Consider the following 25307-nt stretch of genomic DNA (forward strand, 5'->3'; position numbering starts at 1 on the left):
GAAAAGCGACTGATGGAGGTTTCAAAGAACTCCCTCTGTCGGCTTACAAGTAGTCACTCAGTTTGCTTTGGAGGAGGTCGAGCCTTAAAGTTTAGGTACAAATAAGGCAGTAATTCTGTCCTTAACATTTGTGCAGATTTCCAGCTGTAGGTGAGAGAAGTCTCTTCCAAATCAAAACTGAGGATAACTGTAACCTTACCCAAGAGGGTCCCATAAAGACATCTACATTTTTCTTCTATAGTTAATCGAGTCTGACACTCATAGCATAAACTTACATGCATGTGACACAGATTTGGTAAAAAAAAAAAACACCCCAAACCCCCCTTGAAATGTACTTTATTTGGAAACATTAAACTGTGAGTCACGAATGTATGTAACTGCAGTTAGTTTTAAGTGTTGATTTGAGAGAGAAAGAAAAATATACGCTGTATTGCAGAATACTATAAAATTACATGCATTTGTATACAAGGACACACGACAATGTTTTATTAAAATAAAAAGCTTTAATACTTTTGCATTTAAAAGATTTAGCAGAAGGTAATTGCTACAAACATGCCACAACAACATACATGTTCAAAAAGTTTTCAGTGCTTTCTTTCGAAGTTCAGCATTTTGGCAAAAATAACTTTTTCTGTATATACTTCAAAAGTTGGCTATCATAATACTGATATAAAATACTTCATGTAGACTAAGATCAGGTGCATAAAATACAATAAGTAATAAAACATACTGTTTGTATAAACATTTAAAGTATAAATTTCATTAGATAACATGCAAATACTGCAATATTTTAAATGGCACTTAAATATAGATACTGAGATTCTTTATAATTTTGCATCCAATATGAGATTCTGAAATGTACAAAACTATAAAAAGAACATATTTCTTCATTGAAGTCAGGTACTAGTATAGAGCTTGATTGTCATTTTACAAGCATTGAGCCCCCATGTCCTGCAAATCTTCACTAGTCCAAGTAAAGATGTCTACTGAAATAGGCCCAGGGCTAGTTAGTTTTCTTCATAATAAAATATGAAAGCATATTTACATGAGAATAAATTCTTAAATTTTTGGTAATTAAGTAGCAGCAATTTGTTTCTTCCACAAATGATGTTTAAGATAGGTGCATGCTTTTCGTTGTCACTGATATGCATCTGAATAATATAAAATTAACATTCTTCAATAAGCCCAAAATGCTATTTTGTTCATTGCTGAAAAAACCCCCGATAAGATGCCTTCTTGGAAAAATCATAAATCCCTAATGTCAGAACCTTCCAGAGTGTTTTTATGTTTCCAAGATCAATGGAAAACAATCTAATTGTGCTGAAACAGTCATCTGACTAGTAATGAATAAAAGAATAATCTTTTCACATTATTCCAAATACTTTTAGTTCTTCATTGAAAAATATTAGTTCATCAAATCTTCTACAATTTTTGTTTTCTGGTTCAGTGATCAACAATTCTGAATGTCCTTCACAATATAAAACACTGCAATACTCATACATATTTTCTAAGCTTTTATATATAATATATTAATCCTGACAAGGTGAATAAAAGGTTTATGAACAGGGAGTGCAGAACAGGCACCACTTTAACAGAAGGAGAAGAAATGCTAAATGAAACTTGTACTTGAGATGCAATTAGAGCTGACAGCGGTACATGTGATGCTAACGTTGGACTGTCTGAATTTATCAGTGACTCTATCTTTTCTGCTTCTTTATTGCAGGCTTCAATCTAAGAAAAAAAAAAAGTTATTATTTCTCTTCCTGCCATGTAAAATGCCAATGCAAAAATGTTGCTAGATAGCAAAATTCAGGAAAGAAAATCTGAGTTATTCCCATCAGCACATAAGATTTATATAATTTTGGGAAGTATTTCTTAGAAAACATATTAGAGCTCTTATCATAGACTTTGGTACTATGACAACTACTGTGGAAGCCCTGAGTAGTAGCAAAAGGGAAGGAAGGAAGCTACATATAAGTTATCGTGGCTGATGTGTTTTGAATGTTGATGCTCACAGTAAATTATAACTAAAGTAAGTACCTCTAAAACTAAGGACTTCCTTCCTGATTGACCAAGATACTGCCTTGAAGTCTGCAACACTGGAAAAATCAGGATTTTCTACTTACTGGGCTTTTTCTTCCAAATCAGGGAAAACTAATTTCTTGTATGGGAAGGGAAGAGAAGAATGGAAGTAATAGGAAAACCTGAGAAAACCCAGGTTTCCATTCCCCCACTGACATGATGATAATTATGAATTTATGTTAGAAAATCCATTTTTCCCACCTTACCTTCTAGGGCAACCAAGGAATCAATTTAGTACTAAGTCTCTTTAACAGCTTTGGAAGCTGCCTCTGGTGGTTTTAACTTGACAAACTCAATATCTGGACGCCTAAAGCTTTGAAAGTTGAGGAACTTCTAGCTCAGCAACGGGCATCACCAGTGAGATGAGCAGTTCCTCCCTAGTTTCAGGTGGCCTCTCTGATTTCAGAGAGTCCTCCTCTCCCCAGGAGTCTGACAGCACCTGCTGCAGATGGAGTGAGAGCTGACCAGACTGGCAAGAATCAAGACCTTGTTTCCTAAGTCCTGGTAACATTTTGGGCTATTTCTGCTAAACAAGAAGACACAAGTTGAAGCTGAGTTGGACACAACAGGGTTGCTCCAGTAGCATAGGCAAGCAAAATACACACAATATATCTGCCTGAGAAACAACTACCCTATTAGATACTGCAGCTTGCAAAGTTTATGGCAGTGATTCTATCCCCTCACACTATACCATAACTTTAGCCCATCCCAGAAGCAATACCAAGCATGCAAAATTAGACTGTAGAAATAAAAATGGAAATGGGAAGCATCCATCAATATAAAACAAACAACAAGGAAATGAACTGGCCTGAATTCTGTTTGTATTGTAAAAGATAAGAGAGAGATTGTGAGCAGGTTTTCTCTCCCCGAAAGCTAAATCCTTCATTTTACACTAGTACACATCAGGTGACAGAATGAACCAGTCAGAGCACCGAATCTCCAAAGGGACTTCATTATAAAATGCTGTCTGCAGGGCCAGGCAAGACTATTAGAAACAACTATAAAATGGCAGGGAATTATGTTCCTTTTAATAGGAAGATATCCTCACTGGTCTTGCACAGGTTAACAAGCAGAAAGTAAAAATGAAGCAACAGCTCCAAGACAATAATAATGCAATACATAGCCAAAGCCTTGCTTCTATTGCTCTGAACTGCTCCTAAGAAAATACTGTAAGAACTTTGAGCTGCATTTGTTGGTTTACCTTTAGAGTTTAGTACTATGAGCATTAGGTTCTTGTTTGCTAGCATGAACTAGCTATGACACAGCAAGCTGGGAAGCTTATTGGAATGTTATTTCCTTTTTAAGGTCATAATAGCATTTTGGGATCTCCCAGCACTTTTTACCATAAGGTGGAAAGGAATATCAAAACCAGGATGGTCTCAGAATAACATCAACAGATCCTCTTTGGTATGAACTACTGCTTAACATCAAGATGCACACAATGTATTAATATGATATCAGTATGCATGATGTGCTTCAGCCTAGTATCACATATACTTCAATCTACTTTTAACCATTACACCAGAGACAAAGGAGTACCATTGGATACACAGGTATGCATTTAATATACAATAAATCTAAATTTAAGAGGTCATTCAGTAATTTATTTATTTTCATCAGTTTATATTTTCTGTTATTTTAGCAATAGAAAGTTGAGGGTTCTGCATTTATTAATTTTAAAACAAAAATCATACTACTGTATCCTTGGCCTTCCCCCTTTAATTACCCACACTCAAAAGCCCCTTACCAGAAAAGCAGGATTCTCAAGACAGATTTTACCATCCATAATACTAGTTATTCAGATTTGAGTCACTAGAGAAATCCCCATGTACTCAGTACACAGGAAAATGCATAATTTTAAAACTGCTATATTGAAAATAGTAACGTGTATACATATAAAAATGAAGTAAATCCATGTTGGGTAAACAAAATAATAACATAGTCTACCTGCAATGGTTTGGGGTTCTGATCCACAGGAATGATGAGAATCACAATTTCGGATTCTATGCTTAAGTATCCAAACACATCACACTGTGGCACTGAGACATGCAGGCGGATTTTTTCAAGTATGTCAAGTACTGTTATAGGCTTTTTATTTGTTACCTGGAAGAAAACAAAGAACTTAGTGGATGATGTGCTATTATGCAAAATTACATTTCTCCTTTTCAGTTTTAATAACTTTATGTCATGCCAGAAAATTTGTTTCAGCCATTCAACTACTCAGTTCTAAAGGCTAGCAAAAAACCGCCCAAAACAAACCCCCCAAAACCATAAAAAAGTGAAAGGAAGAAGGGGAAAAAATGTGTTAGTTCTTAAAATAACCATGGTTTTGATATGTGTTGTTCTCCACCTCCATGGTTAGTGTGTATACTTATCAAAATAAATGTAATGGTTATCTGTTACAGTAGCTTGTACTCCCATGCTGGGAAACAAGAGCCAGAGCAGCCCTACCAGCTGGCACTCCTTTACCATCACAGAACCTATTCCAAGAGCCACCAGAAATGAAGAGCTATGGCTTTGTGAAGACAGATGTATGTCTGTATATATGGGAACACGTGACATTTCAAGATCACTACATAACCATCAGGCAAATATATTTTTCTCTTAAAATTCTTATCTCTGTTCTGCTGTCTGTATCTGACAAACAATAATTTGATTGTAGATGCTCAGTCTATTTAAGGAGTGCCACACCTTAAAGGTTTTTCACTTTTTTTCTAGGTCACTTCTGGATGTGTTGAACAGTATAGACACCAACACAAATACTTCACTTGTGACTTCTGGTCATTCTGTTGTGTTCTGTTTTCTAGCTTTAGCTGCAAGAGATCCATCCTTCTTATCCTACTGTAGCTTCATTTCTTTTAAGACCACTAGTACAGGACCTTAACAAATGGAAATCTGGGAAATCCAAGTAGACTACATTAATCAAATTTGCAAGATGTCACCCAACACTTATTTTACCAGATCTTTGAGGGATTTCCTTGTCATAGCCCCATTAGAATGTAGTCTGACATGCTGACTGATCAGCAAACCCTGTTCAGTCTTAAACCAGAAGCACACGGATACTTTAAGGATGACTGACAGTGTCAAACTTGGATTTTAATGTCTTAGATTGGAAATCTAGTAGGTTAGATTAGAATCTTAGCAGATCTCTAATGTTTCTTTGCTCTGCATAGATGTTGACTTTTGTTTCCTGCTATCTTTACAAAAAAGGCCAGAGGGGTGGGGGGAGAAAAAAAAAAAAAGTCAGATTTATAGAACTCTTCAGTAATTGAAGCAGTTTTTTCTCATATGAACCACCTGTCTGAACTAAAATAGGCACACATTACTACTCCTTGCCCTCTTGGGTTGGTTAAAGTATATGCTAGCATTTCTAGCAGTGATTCCATCTATCTGAGACTTAACCATCTCCAGTACAATGGATGTATACACTATATGTATATGTATGTACACTCTCAAAAGCAAGAGCTGCACACCAATCCTATAGTTTTATTGATGGGATCAGAAGAGATCAATGTTATTAACATTAATTTCATGTAGATGACAAAAGTATCAAATCTACTCAAATACACAGTGGGGCATCTTCTGTTGTATTATTAGGAGATACTCGCTGGCCTCTGACTCACACTGGAGTAACAAAGGCACAGAGCTTTTAACTCTCTATGCTCATGGTAGTGTCACACCATGCACAGTCTCCAGGTGGCTGTGACCAGTTAGAGATCACCTCTGGGGGCTTATTGGATGACCCCTGATTGAAGTTTCCAAAGGAGAGAGCTTCAGTCAAACTTCTGTAATTTCTAGTATGTGCTAAGAGAATGCTGACTTGAATGTTTGAGAGATCACATATTTTAAACATAAAGCGAGAGAGATATATATTTTTATATATGAGTTCTGAAAACTTGAAGACTCTGTATTGTGGCATTAGGTGAGCAAGAGAAGAGAAAGTCAGCAAGACTGTGGTGACAAAGGGAAGAAAAAAGAGAGGGGAAAAAAGAAGAAAAAAAGCAACTACTAAGTACCCTCATTGAGGTATTAAGGCACTTAGTAGGTGAGAAGAGAGTAGTTAAGTTATCACCAACTATTTGAATAACTACTTGAGAAGTCCAATAAATTTCTTTAACTAGAAAGCCTTCTAACTAGAACTAAAAATTCTTCTTCACAGCCACATGTTGTAATGTATGAACTAAGAAGCTGCAGTGGTCACCATGTCCCTGGTACCATTAGCTATGACAACTAGAAGACATTCCAGGATGCAGTCATGACCTAACCAACACTGTTACTCAGCAAAATTGGTCAACGTACACACACACACACACACACACACACACACACACACAAAGACAAAATCTGAGAGGAAATCAGTAGAACATCAATCAGCAGTACACCCTTGAGATGAAGGCCAACCACAGAGTGGGCTGCAACAGCAAGAACAGAGCCAGCAGAAGTCATCGTCCCCCTTTATTTACCTCCTCCCCCTCTCCCCAGGCCATACTGACAAACTGGAGAGAGTCCAGCAGTGTTCAGCCTGTGGAATCTCCACTCCTGGAGGTTTTAAAAACGCAGCTGGCCAAGCTGGTCTAACCAAGTTAACCTTGCTTTGAGCAGGGGGTTGGACTAGACCCCTCCAGGGGTCCTGTTCAAGCTAAATTTTTCTCTGTTTTTACAATAATAGCTAATTCTCTCTATTTCTAAACATATATATAGGTTAATGTAATTTTATACTGTTTTGGGGAAATTATCTTTCTTCTTGATATTTAAAAAAATAAAAATCATGTGCAGATGTAAACATGAATTGTTTTGCCTCACTAGGCATGATCATCATATTACTCTATTTTGCTGTGATGTCGTGCCAAAAATCAAGTGTTCTCTGTTCCATATACTGAAGCATAAAAGCGGGGGTCAATAAAGTGCAATACTTTTATACACCACATGGGGAGTCTGGGCCTAGTATTTTGTGTTCAGTGACAGACAATCAACATCAGAAGATCCATCTTACACTGGAGGTTTTCAAAGAGCAGCAATGAAGGATGCTGGTATCTCACTTACAGATGTTAAATTAAAACCCAATATTTTAGCTGATGAGCAACAAAATCAGTGACAACTATCTTAGATAACCCAAACAGTGTAAAACAATCCAATTTAAACATAAGACAATGTCAGAACTAAGTTACCTACATTAGGAAATAGTGAGCTAGCAGAATAATCTTCACAAAAAGGCCATAAATAACAAATATGAACTGTATTCCTACCATGAGATAGATGCAGTTCCCATATAATTTGTCTTTACTATTACAAGTCATTTAAACTGCAAATCTGAATGTGCTTGTTTGTTCCTACTCTAATTCTGTTTTGCTTTGCATTGAAATTAAATTTCTATACCTCATATTAAGAAATAAAGGAAAGTATAAACAGTATAAAGAAAAAAAATCAAATCACACACTATCTACTGAAAAATAACTGGTTTTATAATGTGTTAACTTTTCAGGAGAGAGTATACAGTAACTTGACTTTTCCGTGTACCATTTAACATAAGGCATGATTAAACTGTTTACCCTTGCAAAAGTATCCAGCTTGTCTTTGTCATATAATATTCTCAGCATTCCAGCACATAGTGGACAGCAGGCTCCTATGCAAATAAAAAAAATATCTCAGAAATAAAAGCAAATAGTATTTTCACTTTTAAGTAAGCAGAGGTCGAAAGTTGAACGTTAACTGAGAATGAAAATATCAAAAGTACCAAAGAAAAGTAAATCTTTCAATTTGATAGCAGAATTGCACAGTTTTTAAGACATTTTTAATGTTGAAAACATTTATAATGCAAAAGCAGTCACCTTTCGACACACATTTACTCCTATCAACATGAAGCAACAAGATGAATTTTCATTTGCTTCAAGATGTTATGTTATTGTAAACTAAAAACCACAGGCACTCTGTGCACTACAAGCCAAGGTTTTGTATGGATGCATGCATATGCAGCTACAGACATGATGAATTTCAAGAGCTGAAACAGCTATGACATGACAAACTGCAAACATTCATTTATGCAGTTATATTATGTTGGAGCTTAGAATCTTTATATAATAAGGGGGGAAAAAGGACTTGTCTAACAGATTCGTGTTTAACACAGAAGCATGTAATATTTCTCCTACTGTTCTTCCTCACTATCTCAGAAACCAAAGGGCTAATATTTCAACTTCTACCTATGACTGTATATTTAATTCACCTCCCCAACTTATTATATATAATTCACATTCACAGAGTGACTTTTACAATATTAAATGTAATACCAAAACACAAAGACCCTTTTTCAAACCAGTGAATGAGAAAAATGCGTAAAACTCTTTCTTTTTAAAAACTGAGCTTTCCTTGCTCTGTGTATTACCTGTGATTAGTTACTGTTTCATAAAGGAATTATTTGTGAAAACAATAAAAAACAGTTCAAAACAGCACAACTGCAAAACTATTCCTACTGTCTTCCTCTTTCACAGTACTGTAAATACATATGATATCTTACTCTGTCTTCTAATTAAATATAATCCTTGTTCTTCTCGGAACTCTACTTTGACAATAGTTTGGCATTCCAGTGTGGTATCTGTGCTGCCACTTCCGAAAAATTACTCATCCAATTCCCAGTGACATTCTACCCTAGACACCACAGACCTCATTCTTTTCTCCCAAACTAGTCCTATGGGGACAGCTGCAAGTTTGTCAAGACTGAAGGAGTGTGACTCCTAAAGCCAGGGCCTTTCCACTTCAGAATTACTTGGCTCAGTGCTGATACTGGCTTGTTCTAGCCCTAAGTAAAGACCTCTACTTCATCCTTTCTCTTAGATGTCTCAAAGACATTAGGGAAGACGATATTTTAAAACATAAGTTTTGTTCCAAATATATACCTATTTATATACATAGCCTGCAGACGCTCTCCTATCTGCAGTAAACTTAAAGAACAAATTCACATACCTGGTGCAATAACCGGTTTGCAGCCAGTAGCAGAAAGCTCGGGACATTTAACAAAGGCACACTCTGTATGAAAACCGTAGTCTGAGAGAACACCTACAGCCTGACAGTGTCCGTAATAGTCAACAGCCACACGGTCGGAATAGGCAGCACAGACGCTGCTGTAGGTTTCCCCGTTATGTCCACACACAGGTTCCACTGATTTGCAAAATGGCTGAAACACACAGAAATGTTTCAAAGATCAATTTATTCATGCTACAGACAAAACTTCAGAGTAGTTTTAACATTAGGAAAATCAAAGTTAATGGGAATTCGCTGCTAATATTTTCAAACGTTCAAACAAGCAGGAAATCTAGAGTAAATAACCTGCCAGTTTATGAATGGGTAATAAATGCAAAGAATAAGTCCTTAAAGAAGTTGACAGAAAAATGTAAGTTGGAATCTGAGAAATGTACAATGAGACATATTGGGAAACAACAATTTTTGTTCTGTGCTAATGCTTAAATAAAATTACCATGTAATTTAAATTAACTTACTTATTAAATAAATTCAAGATTATTATAATTTTATTATGTAACAATTATTTTATTAATAAAATTAATTTATTAATAAAATACTATTATAGTATTTTTGATTAATATGTTAATGACTTAATAATTTACTTAATCATTCATCTCAGTGTGTTTTTGTATGCTTAAAATTTAGTGTGTGTGCGCATGTTGAGTCACCATCCCTAGAGGTATTTAAAAGATGTGTAGATGTGGCACTTACGGACATGGTTTAGTGGTGGACTTGGCAGTGTCAGGTTTATGGTTGGACTCGATCTTAAAGGTCTTTTCCAACCTAATGACTCTATGATTCTATGTATTTCTAACACATTATTTGAGAAGCTAAATATATACATTTATTTCAGAAGAATAAAATCCATTACTAGACACCTATGTCAAAAATATATTTATTGTTGAGACCTTTACATCTATAAAATACATTTATTGCGTCCATTTTCTCTCAGAAAAACATATCTAGTGTGTCATTTGATTCAAACACATGTAAAAAATCAAGGAAAATTGTAATATAGTTTCTTCCTATCCCACCTGTGCATGTATATTAGTCCAACACATTCAAGAGGTGAAATACCAAAAAACTTAAGCTTCTGAACATGGACAGAAGCAAATGGAATTGCTGACTCTTTGCAGACAAGGTATGACTAATACTTTTGTCCAAAGTTTTGTGAAATGGCACAACTCATTCCATAATTTCTTGCTAAGGTCTAAATATTTTATTAAACTAACTCATACTTCAAGTAAGTCACCATAGCTATATGATCACTGTATATCCTCTAAAATAGCAAGTTAATTACAGTTGCTATGTTACACACCTAAGCTAACAACAAAAAAGACAGAGGACAAGTAAATGTGAGCATCCCAAATAGCTTCATATCTTGCAGTCATCTTCCCTATAAAAGGAAGAGTGAAAACTTAAAGCGACCAGTGTCAAAGACATTATGAACATGGATACAACTAGACATATAACTGCCGGAGGAAGAAAACCAGCCATGCAATATTCCTTTGATTCTTACTGTTCAAGGGCTGAACATTCTCTGAGTATCTTATGAGATAGCTGATATGCAATGAGAAGAATTATCTGTACTTAACGAGGCTGCTGAAAAATGGCAAGAAAAAGAAGGTATAAAGCCAGAAAGGCAGAAACTAAAAGTGGGTTAAAGGAGCAACCGCATTTATAATACAGAAAAACCCTGAAAAAATGTTCTGTACTTCTAAGAATATCCATCAGTTGAGATTAAGAGAAGCTCTCAAATTAATCTTCATCATTTGAGAAAAACCTGGAGATGAACAGCCTATCAACAGTAAAGCCAGCAACTTTGAAAATAGTAGCTCCTGACTTTTCTTGTAAAGCGACAGAAATAGCTTGTCTACCAACACTGTAGGGAACAGTGGAATGGAAGGACTAAACCTAATCCTAATCCTTCTCAGGGATTGATATGAAGACTAATCCAATCCAGACTAACTAAATAAAATATTACAGACTGCCTAGTCTCCAACAAAACTTAGGTGTAAATAGATCCTGAACAATGAACTTGGTAAACCTGGGGCACAATCACACAAAACGCTAAAGACTCTCTATGACCGGGCATTAATTTTTATTTAAAACAAGTCCAAATTGGTGAAAACTAGCATTCAACTAACCAAGAAACTGCAGTAATTACTGCAAACATACCTCAGTGCAGGCTTTAATAGTGAAAAATATAGGAAGACTTAATATAAATATCAGAGTATTATCCCCAAGAAAGCATAAGTAAAGCTTTTGATTGGTTTTGAGACAACTGTTAATTAAAGCAGAGAAACACTTGACAAAATTATGAATATGATTTTGTAAGAGTATTTTTTACACTAGTGAAAATTACATTTTTAAAGGATTACTTTCAATGAAAACATTTTGTAAGCTATAAAACCCAGAATATTGCAAAGTTGAATGTTATAGAACAAAGAAGATTTGGTATTTATTGCTAGAACCACTTCCTACCTGGCACGGTCCTCGGTATGCTAAACTTTTTCCTTTTTGGTACAAAGTACACAAGTTACTGTATTCCACATTGTCTGTGTCACAAACAGGATCCCGTGTCTGGTCACAATTTAACTGCCTTGGCAAACATTCATGCTGGCTACATTCGAACTTTCCAAAACTAGTCAAGCAAACTTGTTTCTTTGGTATGCACCTGCATAAAGTAATAATAATTTCATATCATGTCATAGGATTTTTTTTTTTTTAAATCTCAAAATATTCAGGGAAAATATTTTCAGTGAAGTCTTTTCCAGTGCTTTAGAGCTAACTATGGTTCAGCAGAGCTGCAGGAAATACATGTGAAAAAACATTCTGAATAGCCAATTTCAGGTGTCATCACAAACCTGAAACTGGTTCACACCACATTTAGTCAATGTATGTGAACACAACTACAGTTTCCACTAAAATTAATCTTTTACCAAGTATTTTTCAATAGCTTTTCAAAAAAGGCTTTGATAAACTCTTACCTACTCCCAAGCTTCATTTTGTAAATGCATATTTAAGGAAAACTAGAGAAAACATGAGAACAGTGAACTGCAAGAGAAAAAGATTATATTGCAGAGGTCTAGCCTCCCCCTTCGTTGAGAAGGTAGTGAAAACAAGACTTACAGGATTATATGGTTTCAATTACAAATATCTAATTGGATTCTAGCTTTGTAGGTTCAGTATATAATATCACATCCAATCTTGGGGATGACTGCAAACAAACGGAAAAATCTAGTATTAACGCAATTTCCTTTTTTGGCATGTCATCCCTCTCAAGCCTTCACAGATAAGTAAAGAGCAATAAACAGCAGAAATTCTTTCCCCTTTATATTAAATATGTACCTTCCATGGTCTTATTCGCAAAACATTTGCCATATGCTCTGCAAGACATCCCTCTGCTAGAGAAATGCCAGCCAATAGAGTTTGATGAATAGACTGATGAAAGGTCAAATAGCTTTTTTAACAATCTCCTCCTTCTATAAATGACAATAATGCTACCGCTGGATTGTGTACAATACATCCTTATTCTCTCTGAGTGCTGCTGTCCTATGCATTACACATTTTCCTTTTATATTAGGGAAGACTCAGAAATTCTGAGATTTAAACACTTTACAAGTGGAATGTAAGATCTTAAATAGATTCTAAGCACTTCAGAGACATTTTAAAAGGAGCATGCTTAGTCTACACTACATTATCAAACTGACCCAGAAAAATGTACTGTGTACAGTCCTTTACTGAAGCTACAAATTGAGGTTCTAAGCATAATGGTTATTCTGTAAAACTGAAAAACCTCTCTATACTTTCCAAATTAAAAATATAAAAGGTAAAAAGTGTATATCCACAATGCAGCTTTGAAATTCCAGTTTTCATTGCCATAATGGCTATTACAGCTACAAAACTACAGTGTTTTCTCTGCAGTTTTCTGCATCAAGGCATTTAAAGAGCAGAAAAAGAAAAAAAAAAAAAAAAAGGCTATAATAGGTTTTCACGAAAGCACAGTATTACACAACTTTTTATGGTAGCTTTCTTTCAAAACAGAAAAATGTACAAATTCAAAGGAGACTGCAGTATTGCACAACACAGAAAACTGAAGACAGAGACCAATATTATGAGCCACAGACTTTGATTTCTGTAAGAAAGGACAGATTTTCTTTTCTCCTGATACTAGTACAGAGCATATTTTTGTTTTACTATGTTCATCTATACAGATTTTGTTTTTTTCTGACACTGAAAAAACAGAGGTTGTACAGACATGGTTTTCACGAGATATCAACCTAATTAAGAGAAACTCAAGTGTTCCACAGTGATTGATATTTTCCTATATTAGAGATAAAAAGCACACGTTATTGACTGAATAAATAAGACTGAATCCAAGTTTGAATTCAGGCATGGGTGGTTTTTTTTTTAACTACTAGAAGGAGGTGTGAAACAAAGTAGTAAAATGACACTGCCATTTCAACAAAATTTGATTCTCCCATTTTGGAAAGTATACATCAGTTCTCTTTTATTGCTAAAGCTGAGATCTGCATAATGAATTTAAATGATATAGCACTACATAAACAGAACCAAGAATTGGCAGTTATTACAGTCCATTACTATGATAAATAAAAAGTAGTTACTTCAAACAGTTATTTTTGTTGGAGTACCCCAAAAGTAGAATGTTACTACAATATACAACACATTCAAAGAAAAAGTAAATCTGCTTCATGAGTAGATGATGCCAAAGAAAAGCTTAAAAACATATTCTGCTTTTACCTTTGATTTTTATTACAAGGGTTAGGGTTACAAGGATCCTTGGAAATGCATGATCCAAATTCAAATTGATTGTCCTGGAGCCCAACACAACGAGCTATACATGCACTTGGATACGTGCGTCCATTTTGACCACATACTGGTACAAACTGATCTACACAGTTACATGGTAAACCTGTAAAAGCAACACAGAAAACAGAAATTTGTTGCACACTTATTTTCTATGACACAAGATACACAAGGGGTCACTAAGATATCTTTGCCTTCCAGCAAATGCAAAGATGTGCCATATCTTCAGCCACTTCTTCCCTCCTGTAATTTAGCAATGCTGTAGCACATATGCACTTGTAAGTAGTAGGAAGGGAAGTTTGTGCCCTGTCTCCTTGCTAATTCTACTCAGCTTTCTCCATTTTTTTCCCCAAACTCCTTATCTCTTGTCCCCAGTGGCATTACCCTGTCTCTACCTATTTTTACATATTACCTGAGGTTTTATTTTTCAGTATTGATTTTTTTTTTTTTTAAAGGTATCTGTTTTTTCTGAAGTGCAGGTTGGATGTGAGAAAAATAAATAGTTAAGAGAACATATTAATAACAAATTATCAGGTATTTTCCATTAATACTGTAGAAAGAATTTCAAAGCTAATCCTCGCTCTAAGAATATTAAGCTTTCAGCTTCCATAGTTTGGAAAGTTACCTGTAAACTTCCGACGTTCATCTTCTGAACTATGCTCAGTTAGACACTGACGTGTAGAACATATCAAGTTTCCAGCAAAACATGAACAGACATTACAATCTATATTAAAGGACGTTCCATGGCCTTAAAACATAAGAAATTAAGTAAATGCATACAATTAATTCAAATATACCAGAAGGCTATACACTCATATGTATTACATAGATATTACATTTTCAATATTAATTGTTCTTGTCATTTCCCTCATTCAGTTTCTTTTGCCATTAAAATTTCTATCTTTTGTTAGATTTCAAGTTTTGCTTTATTAATTTAAAGAAAGTCTGTTCACATGTGTTTTTGATTAATTAGTTAAACAAGGAAGCAAGCACTTCATCCTTTCAAAGCCTGTATAAGTTAGTTTGTTTTTTTTTTTTTTTTTTTTTTAAGAACAATTTAAAGCTGCAAAAAGAAATACACTCAGAAAACAGAAGTGGTAGCATACTACATAGTACTTCTATAAATTCTGGCTAGCAAGCTCCATATTTTTAAAGGTAAAGCTTTTGTAATGATACATTCTTCTCCTAAATTAATTTTACGTAAGACTGCTAAACTTTCAGCCATAGTCTCATACACAATGCAAAACTCCTCTCTAGTGCTCATTTCTTTCCTTTGTGTGTACTTTTTGACAAGAGGTAAAAAGTTCCAATGCTTCATTCCGGTCTTTATTGTTTTGCAACACCCATTATAGTCGTAATTTCAGCCTCAACAAGCAGTACAAATTACAATGCAGCTTTGTCCAAAGCACGGAACAAGAAAGATTGCAGCAAAGCTGAACAGAACCCCAGATCTAGATTCAGCACAAGGCACACACAAATAGAGAGGTTTATGTTCACCCACTGGCTTTCAGAAAGGAGCCTTTGATAATGCAACAGACACCATCACAGCTGCTTTTTGAGGACAGAGCAATCTGCTTAATTTTTGCATTTTATAAGTCAGTAACTTTTTCACATCTGAATCTAAGAATCAAACTACAAACTCTGGGAATTTTTCTTCAATGTAGCAATTCCAGTTTGATTTTTGTGAACTGTCCACATGACTGCCCTTCACTGTGTTGTACTTTTTATGTAAAATCAACTCGTGTTGGTGACAGATGATCTATCCATAACCAGGTTGGTTACTAAAGACTACCAACAAATACATAGCTCTTCAGGAAAACATGAGTAACTGTGCCTTACAAAATAAGGCAATTCTCTCTAATCTCTTTCCAAAGAGTTGAGATTAAGGATTAGAATTTTTGAAAAGTATTACAGGGGCACAAGGAAAATCCTCAGCATTTGAGCAATTTGGAAGAGGTACTTCTAGACAAATGATGGCAGAACAAGAGGGGATGGAAGAGAAAGCCTCTGTAGCACAAAAAGCTTTGTTTAAACCACAGTACTACCCAAGAAAGGAATTTATCAGCAGAGAATAAGAAAAGTTTCCAAAATTTGAAGGTAATGCCAAACACGGAATCTCTTAGGTGATTCTTCAGAGTAAAGAGTAACTGACTTAGGATCCACTTGAAAGCTTTGCAAGACTATTGCCTCTCACTGTCAAAGAGTGCACACAGCAAACTGACCTCTTCATCGGTAGTCATTTCACAACTAGAGTCAATTCACAACACAAAAAAACCGCAGCATCAGATAAAGCATTCAGGGTTGTTTGGTTTATAGAGAATGATTTTAAAAACCACAGTTCAGATTTTATGACTAAACCCTACCTTTTGCAACTGACATATAAACCAAATAAATATAGTTTAATATTTAATATTAAATACAGATACTTTCTATAACTGTCCATCAAATATATCATTAAGGTTAAGATGTTTTCAGTGTTCTGCTTCCATGAACAAATAGTACCAATTTGGCAATACAAAATAAGTTTTAAGTGTGTTTGGCTGACTTTTATCCTCTTTGGATGAACAAAAAAAAAAAAAAATCATTACAAGGTGTAAATGCATGGAACATTACAGGCAGACTTTCCTGAATGATGACAATTGTACAATTGATTATTTAGATCTGCTTGGTATCTTTTAAGAGAAAGAAATATCCCAATTACCTACTCTTTCATGATTTCAGGGTTTGGTTCACAATCAGAAAATTATGTTCGTGACAAATGTAACTACAACAACTGCCTTGCTTCTTAAGATATACTTAATGTGAAAATAACTCTTTCTTATTACATGATAAAAAAAAGTGACTCAGTTATTTTGGACTTATTAAGTATCTTTGACTTGCTTTAATTATGCTTGGACTTCAGTCTGACAGCATTTTAAAAGGGCTGATTTACAGACACTAAACAACGTCCAAAGCAGAAATATGTAACTATTCACTAGCAGAAAAGCTCTTGCTTGCCGACTGATTCGTCACCCATGCCAATTTAATCTCTGAACAGTAACACTGAAGTTATTTTAGCAAATTAATAATTTAAACCTAAGTCACGAAAGAGACAGTTAGCATTCTTTTATTTTTAAAATAAAAAGCTGTTAATGTTACAGTTACCTGGCAGAAGGACCTCAGCATGAGGTCTAGACCCACCATGCTGAGGAAGACTTTAAAGAACCACAGTGTTCAATATGCTTTTGTTATCAGAATGTATCTGCTTACATGCTTATTTTTAAGCATATGTTAGCATCATTGATTAATATATTAAACTGTAATTCCTATTTAATATTAATTTCATTAAAAAATTCAGTAAGTTCTTTTTCTGAAATGCATAGGCTGCCTTGTGATACTTAATTGCAGGCTATGAAGGTTTCAAAGAAATCCAAGTGCAGAGGACAGTCTAGGACAAGTATGTATTTCTAACATGGTTCTACACATTAGCAGAACAGTCTTTTAAACACTTTTTTTAAACCATTGTCCTTGGTGTGAAACCTACCAACATCACTCAGTAAAAGAAACTCCCTCTCCAGAATGCCATGCGAACTAAAACAGCATCATTGCCTAAAGGGGTATCAGATTCATTGCGTGATGCCAAGGGAACAGAATTTTGGGATTGTGCAAAACTTATTATGAGATGGTTAGTGGAAGGACCACAGATGAGGAAAAGGAGGAATTAAGATGGATTAAGCAGGAAGATGTGTGGGAAAGCAGAGGGAAAAGGGGAAAAAGGGAATGGTTGAGTGAGGAGGGGTGGCTGGTCAGTACATTTCTCTGACTGAACCCTGCACTTGATCACCACAATCTATACTATATTTTTATTCAATCCTATTTTTACCCTCTTTGTGCATGCGCTTCCCACTCTGAATATGTGCGTGAATGCTAACAAACTTTAAGCTGGATGAATCAGTAAGTAGGATAAGAGGTCTGTGTGCCAGCCACTGGAGTGAAACACAAACCTTGGGAGCTCATGGGTCCAGATGCCACCAGCTCTGGGAGACTGGCATCTGGGGCGCAGCTAGCAGAGAAACTGGGCCTGCTACCAGACAGACCTCTATTCTGTGTGCATATATTTCATTAGCAGGCTTCATTTTGGATCAGCGGCAGAACAGGAACAGGTTTGGGCCATATGTGCTGTTTATGTTTGTGTTAAAGCTATGTGTGTTTATGTAGCTGCCAGTAAGAGCACTAATTTCTGTCTGTGTTGATCAGTGTGGCTGGCCATGTTAGCAGCATGTATGTATGTGTGTGTGCGTGCTTCTGTGCGTGTGTCTATTGGGAATACATCCAGTGATTACTTGTTTTGTTCACTGCTAATTCAGATATCAACAACTATTTTGATAAAACTAGTTTTATGTGACTTTTACACCTATGGCTACGTTTGTGGTAGGAGGGAGGACCATACAGTGAACACCTGATCAATACACAAAAAGAACCACTCAGAAGATAAGTCAACAACAACAGAAAAAAGTAAAAGATTTTCTTGCATCCCTGTTCCCTGCAGAGGAAGTTAAGAGTCTAAGCTGAGTACCTTCTTCACAGGCAACGTGTTAGAGAACCTGCCTCAGAAGCAGACCTCGGACAGACATATGCTAAAAACTCTGCAATACCAGAAACATTCACCAAAAAACTCCAAATGAACTCAGGTGTGAAATACCTGCTAATATAAGTGAATTTATTTATAGCCTATTGCTCTAAAATTCCACAGGATCTGGATACCAATTCAAGTGGCTAAAATATATACTTTTTTTAAAAGGGTTCTGTGGATAATAAAGATAGGTAAACTTAATTTTGCGCAACACAAATGTGGTAAAAGTATAAAAGTTTGCATCAGTGGACACATACCTAAATATGATACATCGGGAAAAGGAATCACAGTTTTTGTGCAAGTCACAAAACAAATCTTTTAGGATTATCTGAAGGAGTCAATATGCATGTGGACAACAGAAAATCAGGTTGATACACTTCAATACTCAACAGACATTCAATAGCTCTTTAACATAGGCTTTCAAGAAAAAAAAGTAGATAGGAAAAAAAGTGCTCACATGGATAAATAACTGTGAAACAGAATAAATGGACAATGAAGGGAGGTCACTGGAGGAGTCTCCATGATCTGTGCAGTGGCTGTTCTGTTCAACATATTTATACGTGATCCAAAAAACAAATGCAAATGTTTACATGACAAAGTCTATCAATAGCATTAAGGTACAAAGGACAAAATAATGAAGAACTTCAAGAAAATCTCACCACACTGAGCAACTAGGAAAGGATATAGCAGAGGAAATTAATTGTACTGAACATAAAGTGATTCTCTACAATTCACACAATGAGCTGTGAGCTGACCATTTCCACTTAAGAACTGAACGATGGTGTTACAATAGACAGGCCTGTGAAAGCATGACCTCAATAGAATTAGTAGCCAAAAAAAGATAATGTTCAGAATAATTATGAAAGGAACATAATTTTGCTATTACATACACTTGATTAGGCACTTGATTGTGAATAGTGTATGACGTTCCAGTTCCCATTTCAAAAGAAAATGTAAGAACTAGAAACAGGTACACAGTAAGATAATAAATATGATCAAAAAGTATACAACTGTTTTCATATAAGGAATGATTAAATAGAGTAGGAACTGGCTTGGAGAAAAACCCAGAAAGCTGAGGGGAATATGACAGAGGTCTGAAAGAGGAGGCAAATAGGCAACAATCATTCATCAGCTCTTTCAATGCAAGAACTAGGATGAATCTCATGAACTAAGAGGAACCAGATGAAACAAACTATCAAGGCTAGAATTAAAAGAAATCCCTTGCAAACCCCACAAAAAAAAAAAACAACACCCAAAAGAAGGGGTTTTAGGCACACATACCTTAACATGTGGAACTTCTTGCCAAAGGTTATAGCTCATGATCAAAGTTGCTGACTTTTTTTTTAACCCATATTTAAAATCCATTGAAGAAAAAAAAAAATCCCAACGAAAACAAAAAACCCCAAAACCATTTGGGACTAGTAAAGAAACCACCCCCTGCTCAAGGGGTCTGTGGTTTGAAGCATAGAACAGATTCTGGTAGAATATTCATGGAAAGTATGATTAAATCCTCTGCCTTTTCTCATACTCTTCCCCAGACACCTCTATTAGTCACTGGATATCCAATGGTGTTAAAAGTAGACTGAGAGTACCCGCAAAGTTGGAATCCAGGAAATGGGCAGCCATTTGTAGTCAGTTATACTATGCTTAAACCTCAGAACTATATCATGCTTAAAGCAGATAAATTTGTTGTTGCTTCATCCCTGCTGCCTACTGGCTCCTCTCAGAACTTTTTCCCTCCTCAATCCTCAGAGCTTCCACCAGCAAGTTCTTCTACAGAAACGAAGCTACCTGTTTTCAGGTACCATAAAATACAGGGGATGTGAGGAAAGTCAGTGCCCTTTTGGTTGAAAAATGGTGTACTAAGAACATGCTTCACACAGGACTTTCATTGGTTGAGCCAGACACAGTTCAGTATTGATTTAAATAATGGAACCCTCCAGCATATATGAAAATTAAACAAGTATTATACATAGGGATGCAAACATTAACTTTTGTATTTTCTGATGAATTCCGCATTCAAATCCTCTGGGTCTTCATATGCACCTCAAAATTCATTACTTAGGGAACAGGTGCTGTATAAAGATATAATTACTGTTCTAATACTTACTTTTTCTTTGTCCTCCAACAATGCATGATTTTTGGAGGTCAACACAACGCATTTCCATGCAGTTTTCTAGCAATCCACTGTGTCCACAGGTACAGATCTTGTAACAACCAACATCACCAGCTGAGGATGGAACCTGGATAAGTGTACCTTGACGGACAATAAAATCTGAGGCTTCTCCCAGTTTGCAACCTGTATACAAGGAGGAATTTTAGCTCATATTTAATAAATACTTTGGCAAGTGCCACTACCAAAAATAACCACTACTCTTTGACTTGTGAAAAAGCAAAGATGTTCCTAAAGCAGCCTTGTTCTCACCCTTTAGACATATTCACTCATTTCAGAGAGGCAGCAAGTAGCAGAAATAGAAGATATTTGCTTGAGACAATGTTCTGAAGTACCTGTAGAAATGTCACTTCAGAGAAAAAGACTGGTAATTCCAACAATTCTCAAGTAATCTAATTTTCCACAGTTCTGTAGTGGTATGAAACATATGTAATATAACAAATACTACATACGCTTTGCTCTCTCCAATACGCAAACTGAATTAAAGGGTCTCACAAGCAAAGCCCAGTCATTTGCCCTCTGTCACGTATTTATTGTCTTTCTTCCCTACTTGTTCCTCTTATGTGAACACTGAAGGACTCTTAGAGGTAGATGTGAAGAGAGGAGAAAGGGAGAAAAAGCAGGAAAACTGGATTTAAAAAAAAAAGAATGGAAAAGAAGAAAAATGGTTTGAAAAATTGTAAGGAAACAACAGTAGATTAAAATTACCCTAGAAGTGATGAACTGCAACAAATCCCCCAAAACTTTCAACCAATAAAAAGACGGAATTCAAACATAAAAGTCACCTTCCAACCTTTAGAGGAAGTAAACTGTCTCTTCAAAAGCTCTGGGTGAGCTTGTTTTCAGATCACTTTGAATGACTTTTGCAGCAAGTGAAGACAATACAACCGCTATAGTAATAATGCTCAGCTTTTCAGAAAAACTAAATTATTTAGTAAGGGTCAGGCAAACATAACCAAAACAATGTCCCTAAGCTCACAAAAAGAATGAGCTGAAGTCTGCCCTCACTTTTAGAGGAGCGCAAGTGTAGCAGACGTACGAGTGAAGCAAAACCCAGTTTTCCTCTTTGTAATTAAAAATCACTGGAGAAACTGCTGATCAGCCACAGAACTGAACTGCTGGAACAAAAGAGGTTCAGGGAACTGATGCGAGACAGTTATGGCAATGTTCTGTACCGCTTCCTCTAGAAAGGAGGCTGCTTCCTGCCATTCAGTTTAAAAAATCAGTGTCACTCTCACTTGCTCAGTCTCTCTCAACACATGCGTTCAAGTGGTCACCAAATGCAAGCTTTCCTCTTTGCTTCAAGAACCACAGGTGATCCCTCATGGGGGACATCACTGAATGTCACCTTTTGCTTTAAAGGAAGGGGAAAAATTGTGCAAGCACTACTGGTGTCTAAGGTAGAACAATGAAAGGGCTGTAGAAGTTGGACAACATACAGTCTCCCACCTCCTATTGCAGATTTGACCCTTGTTATCAACACCATCCAAGCCTGCCATTTCAAAGTTAGCTGAAACTCATTCTACATGAGGCTCTCTCCCCAATCAGCTCACATTTACTCATGGTGCAGAAGTTGGACAACACCTATGTTCTAAAAAAGTAGTTCCCAAATGACCATGAATGCCTTTCTAGTGAGGTACACCTACATTAAAAGTATCACTCAATGGAGCATCAGCAGAAATGCAGTCAGCTGTGTACTGCTGCGTCTCCAGACATCATCTTTAATGAGAAGTGGTACTGTGGGTCTCATGGGAGGACAGGGCAGCACAAGATCCATTATGCATATTTTTGTTGTTTCCCAAAGTCAGTGTCTTCGTCCTCCAAACTACAAGTCTACATACAGATTTGGGAGAGACACAGAGCTAATCAGCCTTGCGGTTCTGCCTTTTTCTCCAGTCAATGAACTCATAGCGCTGTCAGTCATTAAAAATGAAGTGCAGAGATGCTGCATCAGTGCTGGAAGCTCAAGTAGTAGAGAGAAGAAAGGAGAAGCAAATAAGTTAAGTGCTATGTCACTTCCTTCCCAAGCCCTAAACCCGGGCACTCTGAATCCAGTGAAGCGGCAACAGTGAAGCTCTTAAGAAAAAGTCTGGGTATTAATCTACTTTGACTGGACCTAGTTACCCACGAGCTGCTGGAGAGATTTTTGAGAAATTGACCTGGCCTATGAAGAAGAATTTGGGACAATTCCATGTAAGATACCATCCTGAACTCTAATATAACACTGGAATTGCTGCCAATGCAAGCGTACATCCCAGGGCACCCTGCATTTGATCAGATTCTCAGAGCTCTGAAAATGTCCTTCCAAGACTGACATCCTGATTTTCATTAATTTCAAGGCAAGACATAATGTCCATTTATTTCACCAGTAAGGAAAATAATGTGGATATGGCTAATAATGTATAGAAATACAGGGCAATACATGTCATGGTGTCTGCATAAGCAATGAGCTGTACTGTATTTGCAGTACTGCATGCTTGTAATTTTAAATAGCAGGCAGGCTGCTTAGAGACCATGTATGGACATTTATTTCTTCTGAAGCAAAATAAGTAATATATCTTCTAATAAGACATTATGTTTCAGTGGACAATAAAAATAGAAACACATCAAGAAATGAAAAGGGCTAGAAAGTAGGCTATAGTCTTTGAAAACACAAGATAATTGTGATAATAGTTCTTTTGGGATATCAGCAATTAACTTTAAAACTTTCAACAAAATTTCAGTAACATGTTTATCAGCAAAATTCAGGTAAACAGAAGTCCAAAAACCCTTACCAGGCACACACAGATATGGAAGACACAGTTCTCCAGATTGACATCCTTTTCTATTTACTTCACATAACTGATTAGCTGCACATGGATTTGGATTACATGGATGTGTAACATCTTCTACAATGTTACCTAAAGAACTTGGGCCTGAAAACAGAATATACAGCATCTATATTGATTTAAATGAGGTTTATTTTTCTTCAGTAAAGCACAGCATTTCTTACATTCAATAAAACTGTATTTTTGACAATTGTGTGGAATATTTTTTATTTTTTTAACTATACTTGTAGAAGCTTGACATGACAAGGTAGTTAACTTATTTCAAAAGTTTAGTCCTCAATCCTGGAAATAATGACCCAGATGATTCTTCACAAGCAAAATATTTCCTCTATCTTGGTTCCCCAGCAATTTTCTCTATATGACAAAAATACAAACTGACAATGACTGGCAGTTTAATCAAGAGAAGTCCCATAGTCAATGATTAACAAATTGGGAGGTTTAAAGTACACTTGATATTTAACCAAGTTTGCTATCATTGACAAACTTTTGTTTCTGTTTTGCCTTTAACTCACTAGTAAGGTTCTCCTGTTACAAGATTAAGGAAAGGGAAGACAACATGGAAAAGTAGCAGCTAAATGGAAAGAATCACCCAAAGCTTCAATACATTGTCTCTCTGGGAACAACTTATTTGTTGAGGCATGCTTTCAGATGCAGCTTTTACTAACCAAAATTTTACTATTTTCAAAGTTCCTGGGATTCTGAGAAAGAAGTATCAAAATTTAATTTGGAAGAAAGTCTAAACCAGATAAATCCTATAAAGCTAAAAAAGTCCAAATCCTGCAGAGATAAATATGCAATAGGAAGTAGTAATAGGGTAGAGCAGATTTGGAAAATAATGTAAAAAAATGCATTTAAATGAAATCTAGAACCAAGATGAAATTTTACTCATACAATTGTGTTCCATGCTGAGGGATAAGACATGCTAGAAGAAAACAGAATCATAAAAACTTCTTTCTTCCATATACCTACTAAACTCATGTTCTATTGCCCCAAGAGTTAATTTGTTTTTTGGTTATTCTAATTGCACAGTTAAAGAACAGAGTTTATGCATCAGGCAAAAATGTAATTTTGTACATAAAGAATAGCATGATTTAGAGTACAACTTCTTGAAGTGACATTTATTTGAGATCAGTCCTCCCAAGCACAATCCAGCTTTTCTCCTGTAAATAAATAGTATTAGTGGTTTTATCATTATAGTACTTTTTTGGCATGTGAGATGACTTATCGAAGAAAAGAATTTTCATAAAGTAAGATTAACTAGTCTATTTTCACGTAGGTAAAAATAATTGAAATTCAACAAGCCAGATTATTAGATGATAGAGATTAGTGTACTTGCACTGAATATATGAAGACCCCAAAGAAGAAGTGTGGTGGGTTAGCCTTGGCTAACAGCAAAACTCCCACCCAGTACCCCCACCCCAAATGGGATGGGGGTAGAAAACAGGTAGAACAGGAACAGAAAAGCTCATGGGTTGAGATAAAGACAGGGAGATTGCACAAGAATTACCATTGCGGGCAAAACTGACTTGACTTGGGGAAAATTAACTAAATTTATTGCCAATTAAGATAAATACCTAATTACAGATTCAGGTAATGGGAACAAAAAGACAAACATTAAAGCAACTTATTTCTTCCTCCCTTTCCCAGGCTCACCTTCACTCCAGATTTCTCTGCCCCTGCCCAAGTGATGCACTGGGGATTGGGAAGGGGGAGATGATGGTGACTATGGTCAGTACACAGCGGTTTCTCTCTGCCACTCATTCTTTGT

The 25307-nt window shown here is 35.9% G+C and overlaps 1 protein-coding gene and 1 long non-coding RNA gene across 3 annotated transcripts in view; one reads left to right on the forward strand and one right to left on the reverse strand.

The window, feature by feature from the left end:
* Positions 1-485: 485 nt before the first annotated feature.
* RECK (reversion inducing cysteine rich protein with kazal motifs) overlaps positions 486-25307 on the reverse strand; it is a 69256-nt gene continuing 44434 nt past the window's right edge. The window contains exons 13-21 of one of the 2 annotated variants that reach the window (XM_072853502.1): positions 23486-23626; positions 20649-20837; positions 14552-14674; positions 13861-14032; positions 11581-11773; positions 9040-9250; positions 7632-7705; positions 4030-4185; positions 487-1731 (exon numbers count right to left, since the gene is read on the reverse strand). In XM_072853502.1, coding sequence (XP_072709603.1) covers positions 1516-1731; positions 4030-4185; positions 7632-7705; positions 9040-9250; positions 11581-11773; positions 13861-14032; positions 14552-14674; positions 20649-20837; positions 23486-23626 — 1475 coding nt within the window. In that variant the 3' untranslated portion in view covers positions 487-1515. Of the gene's footprint in view, positions 1732-4029; positions 4186-7631; positions 7706-9039; positions 9251-11580; positions 11774-13860; positions 14033-14551; positions 14675-20648; positions 20838-23485; positions 23627-25307 lie in introns of both variants that reach the window. The other variant, XM_072853503.1, reaches the window with a different exon arrangement.
* LOC140648085 (uncharacterized) lies at positions 3058-7668 on the forward strand. Its single transcript, XR_012041097.1, has 3 exons — positions 3058-3635; positions 4488-4669; positions 4801-7668. It is a non-coding gene; the product is annotated as an uncharacterized lncRNA (long non-coding RNA).

This window comes from Ciconia boyciana, chromosome 2 (assembly GCF_034638445.1).
Source record: "Ciconia boyciana chromosome 2, ASM3463844v1, whole genome shotgun sequence".
Taxonomy (NCBI): Eukaryota; Metazoa; Chordata; class Aves; order Ciconiiformes; family Ciconiidae; genus Ciconia; species Ciconia boyciana.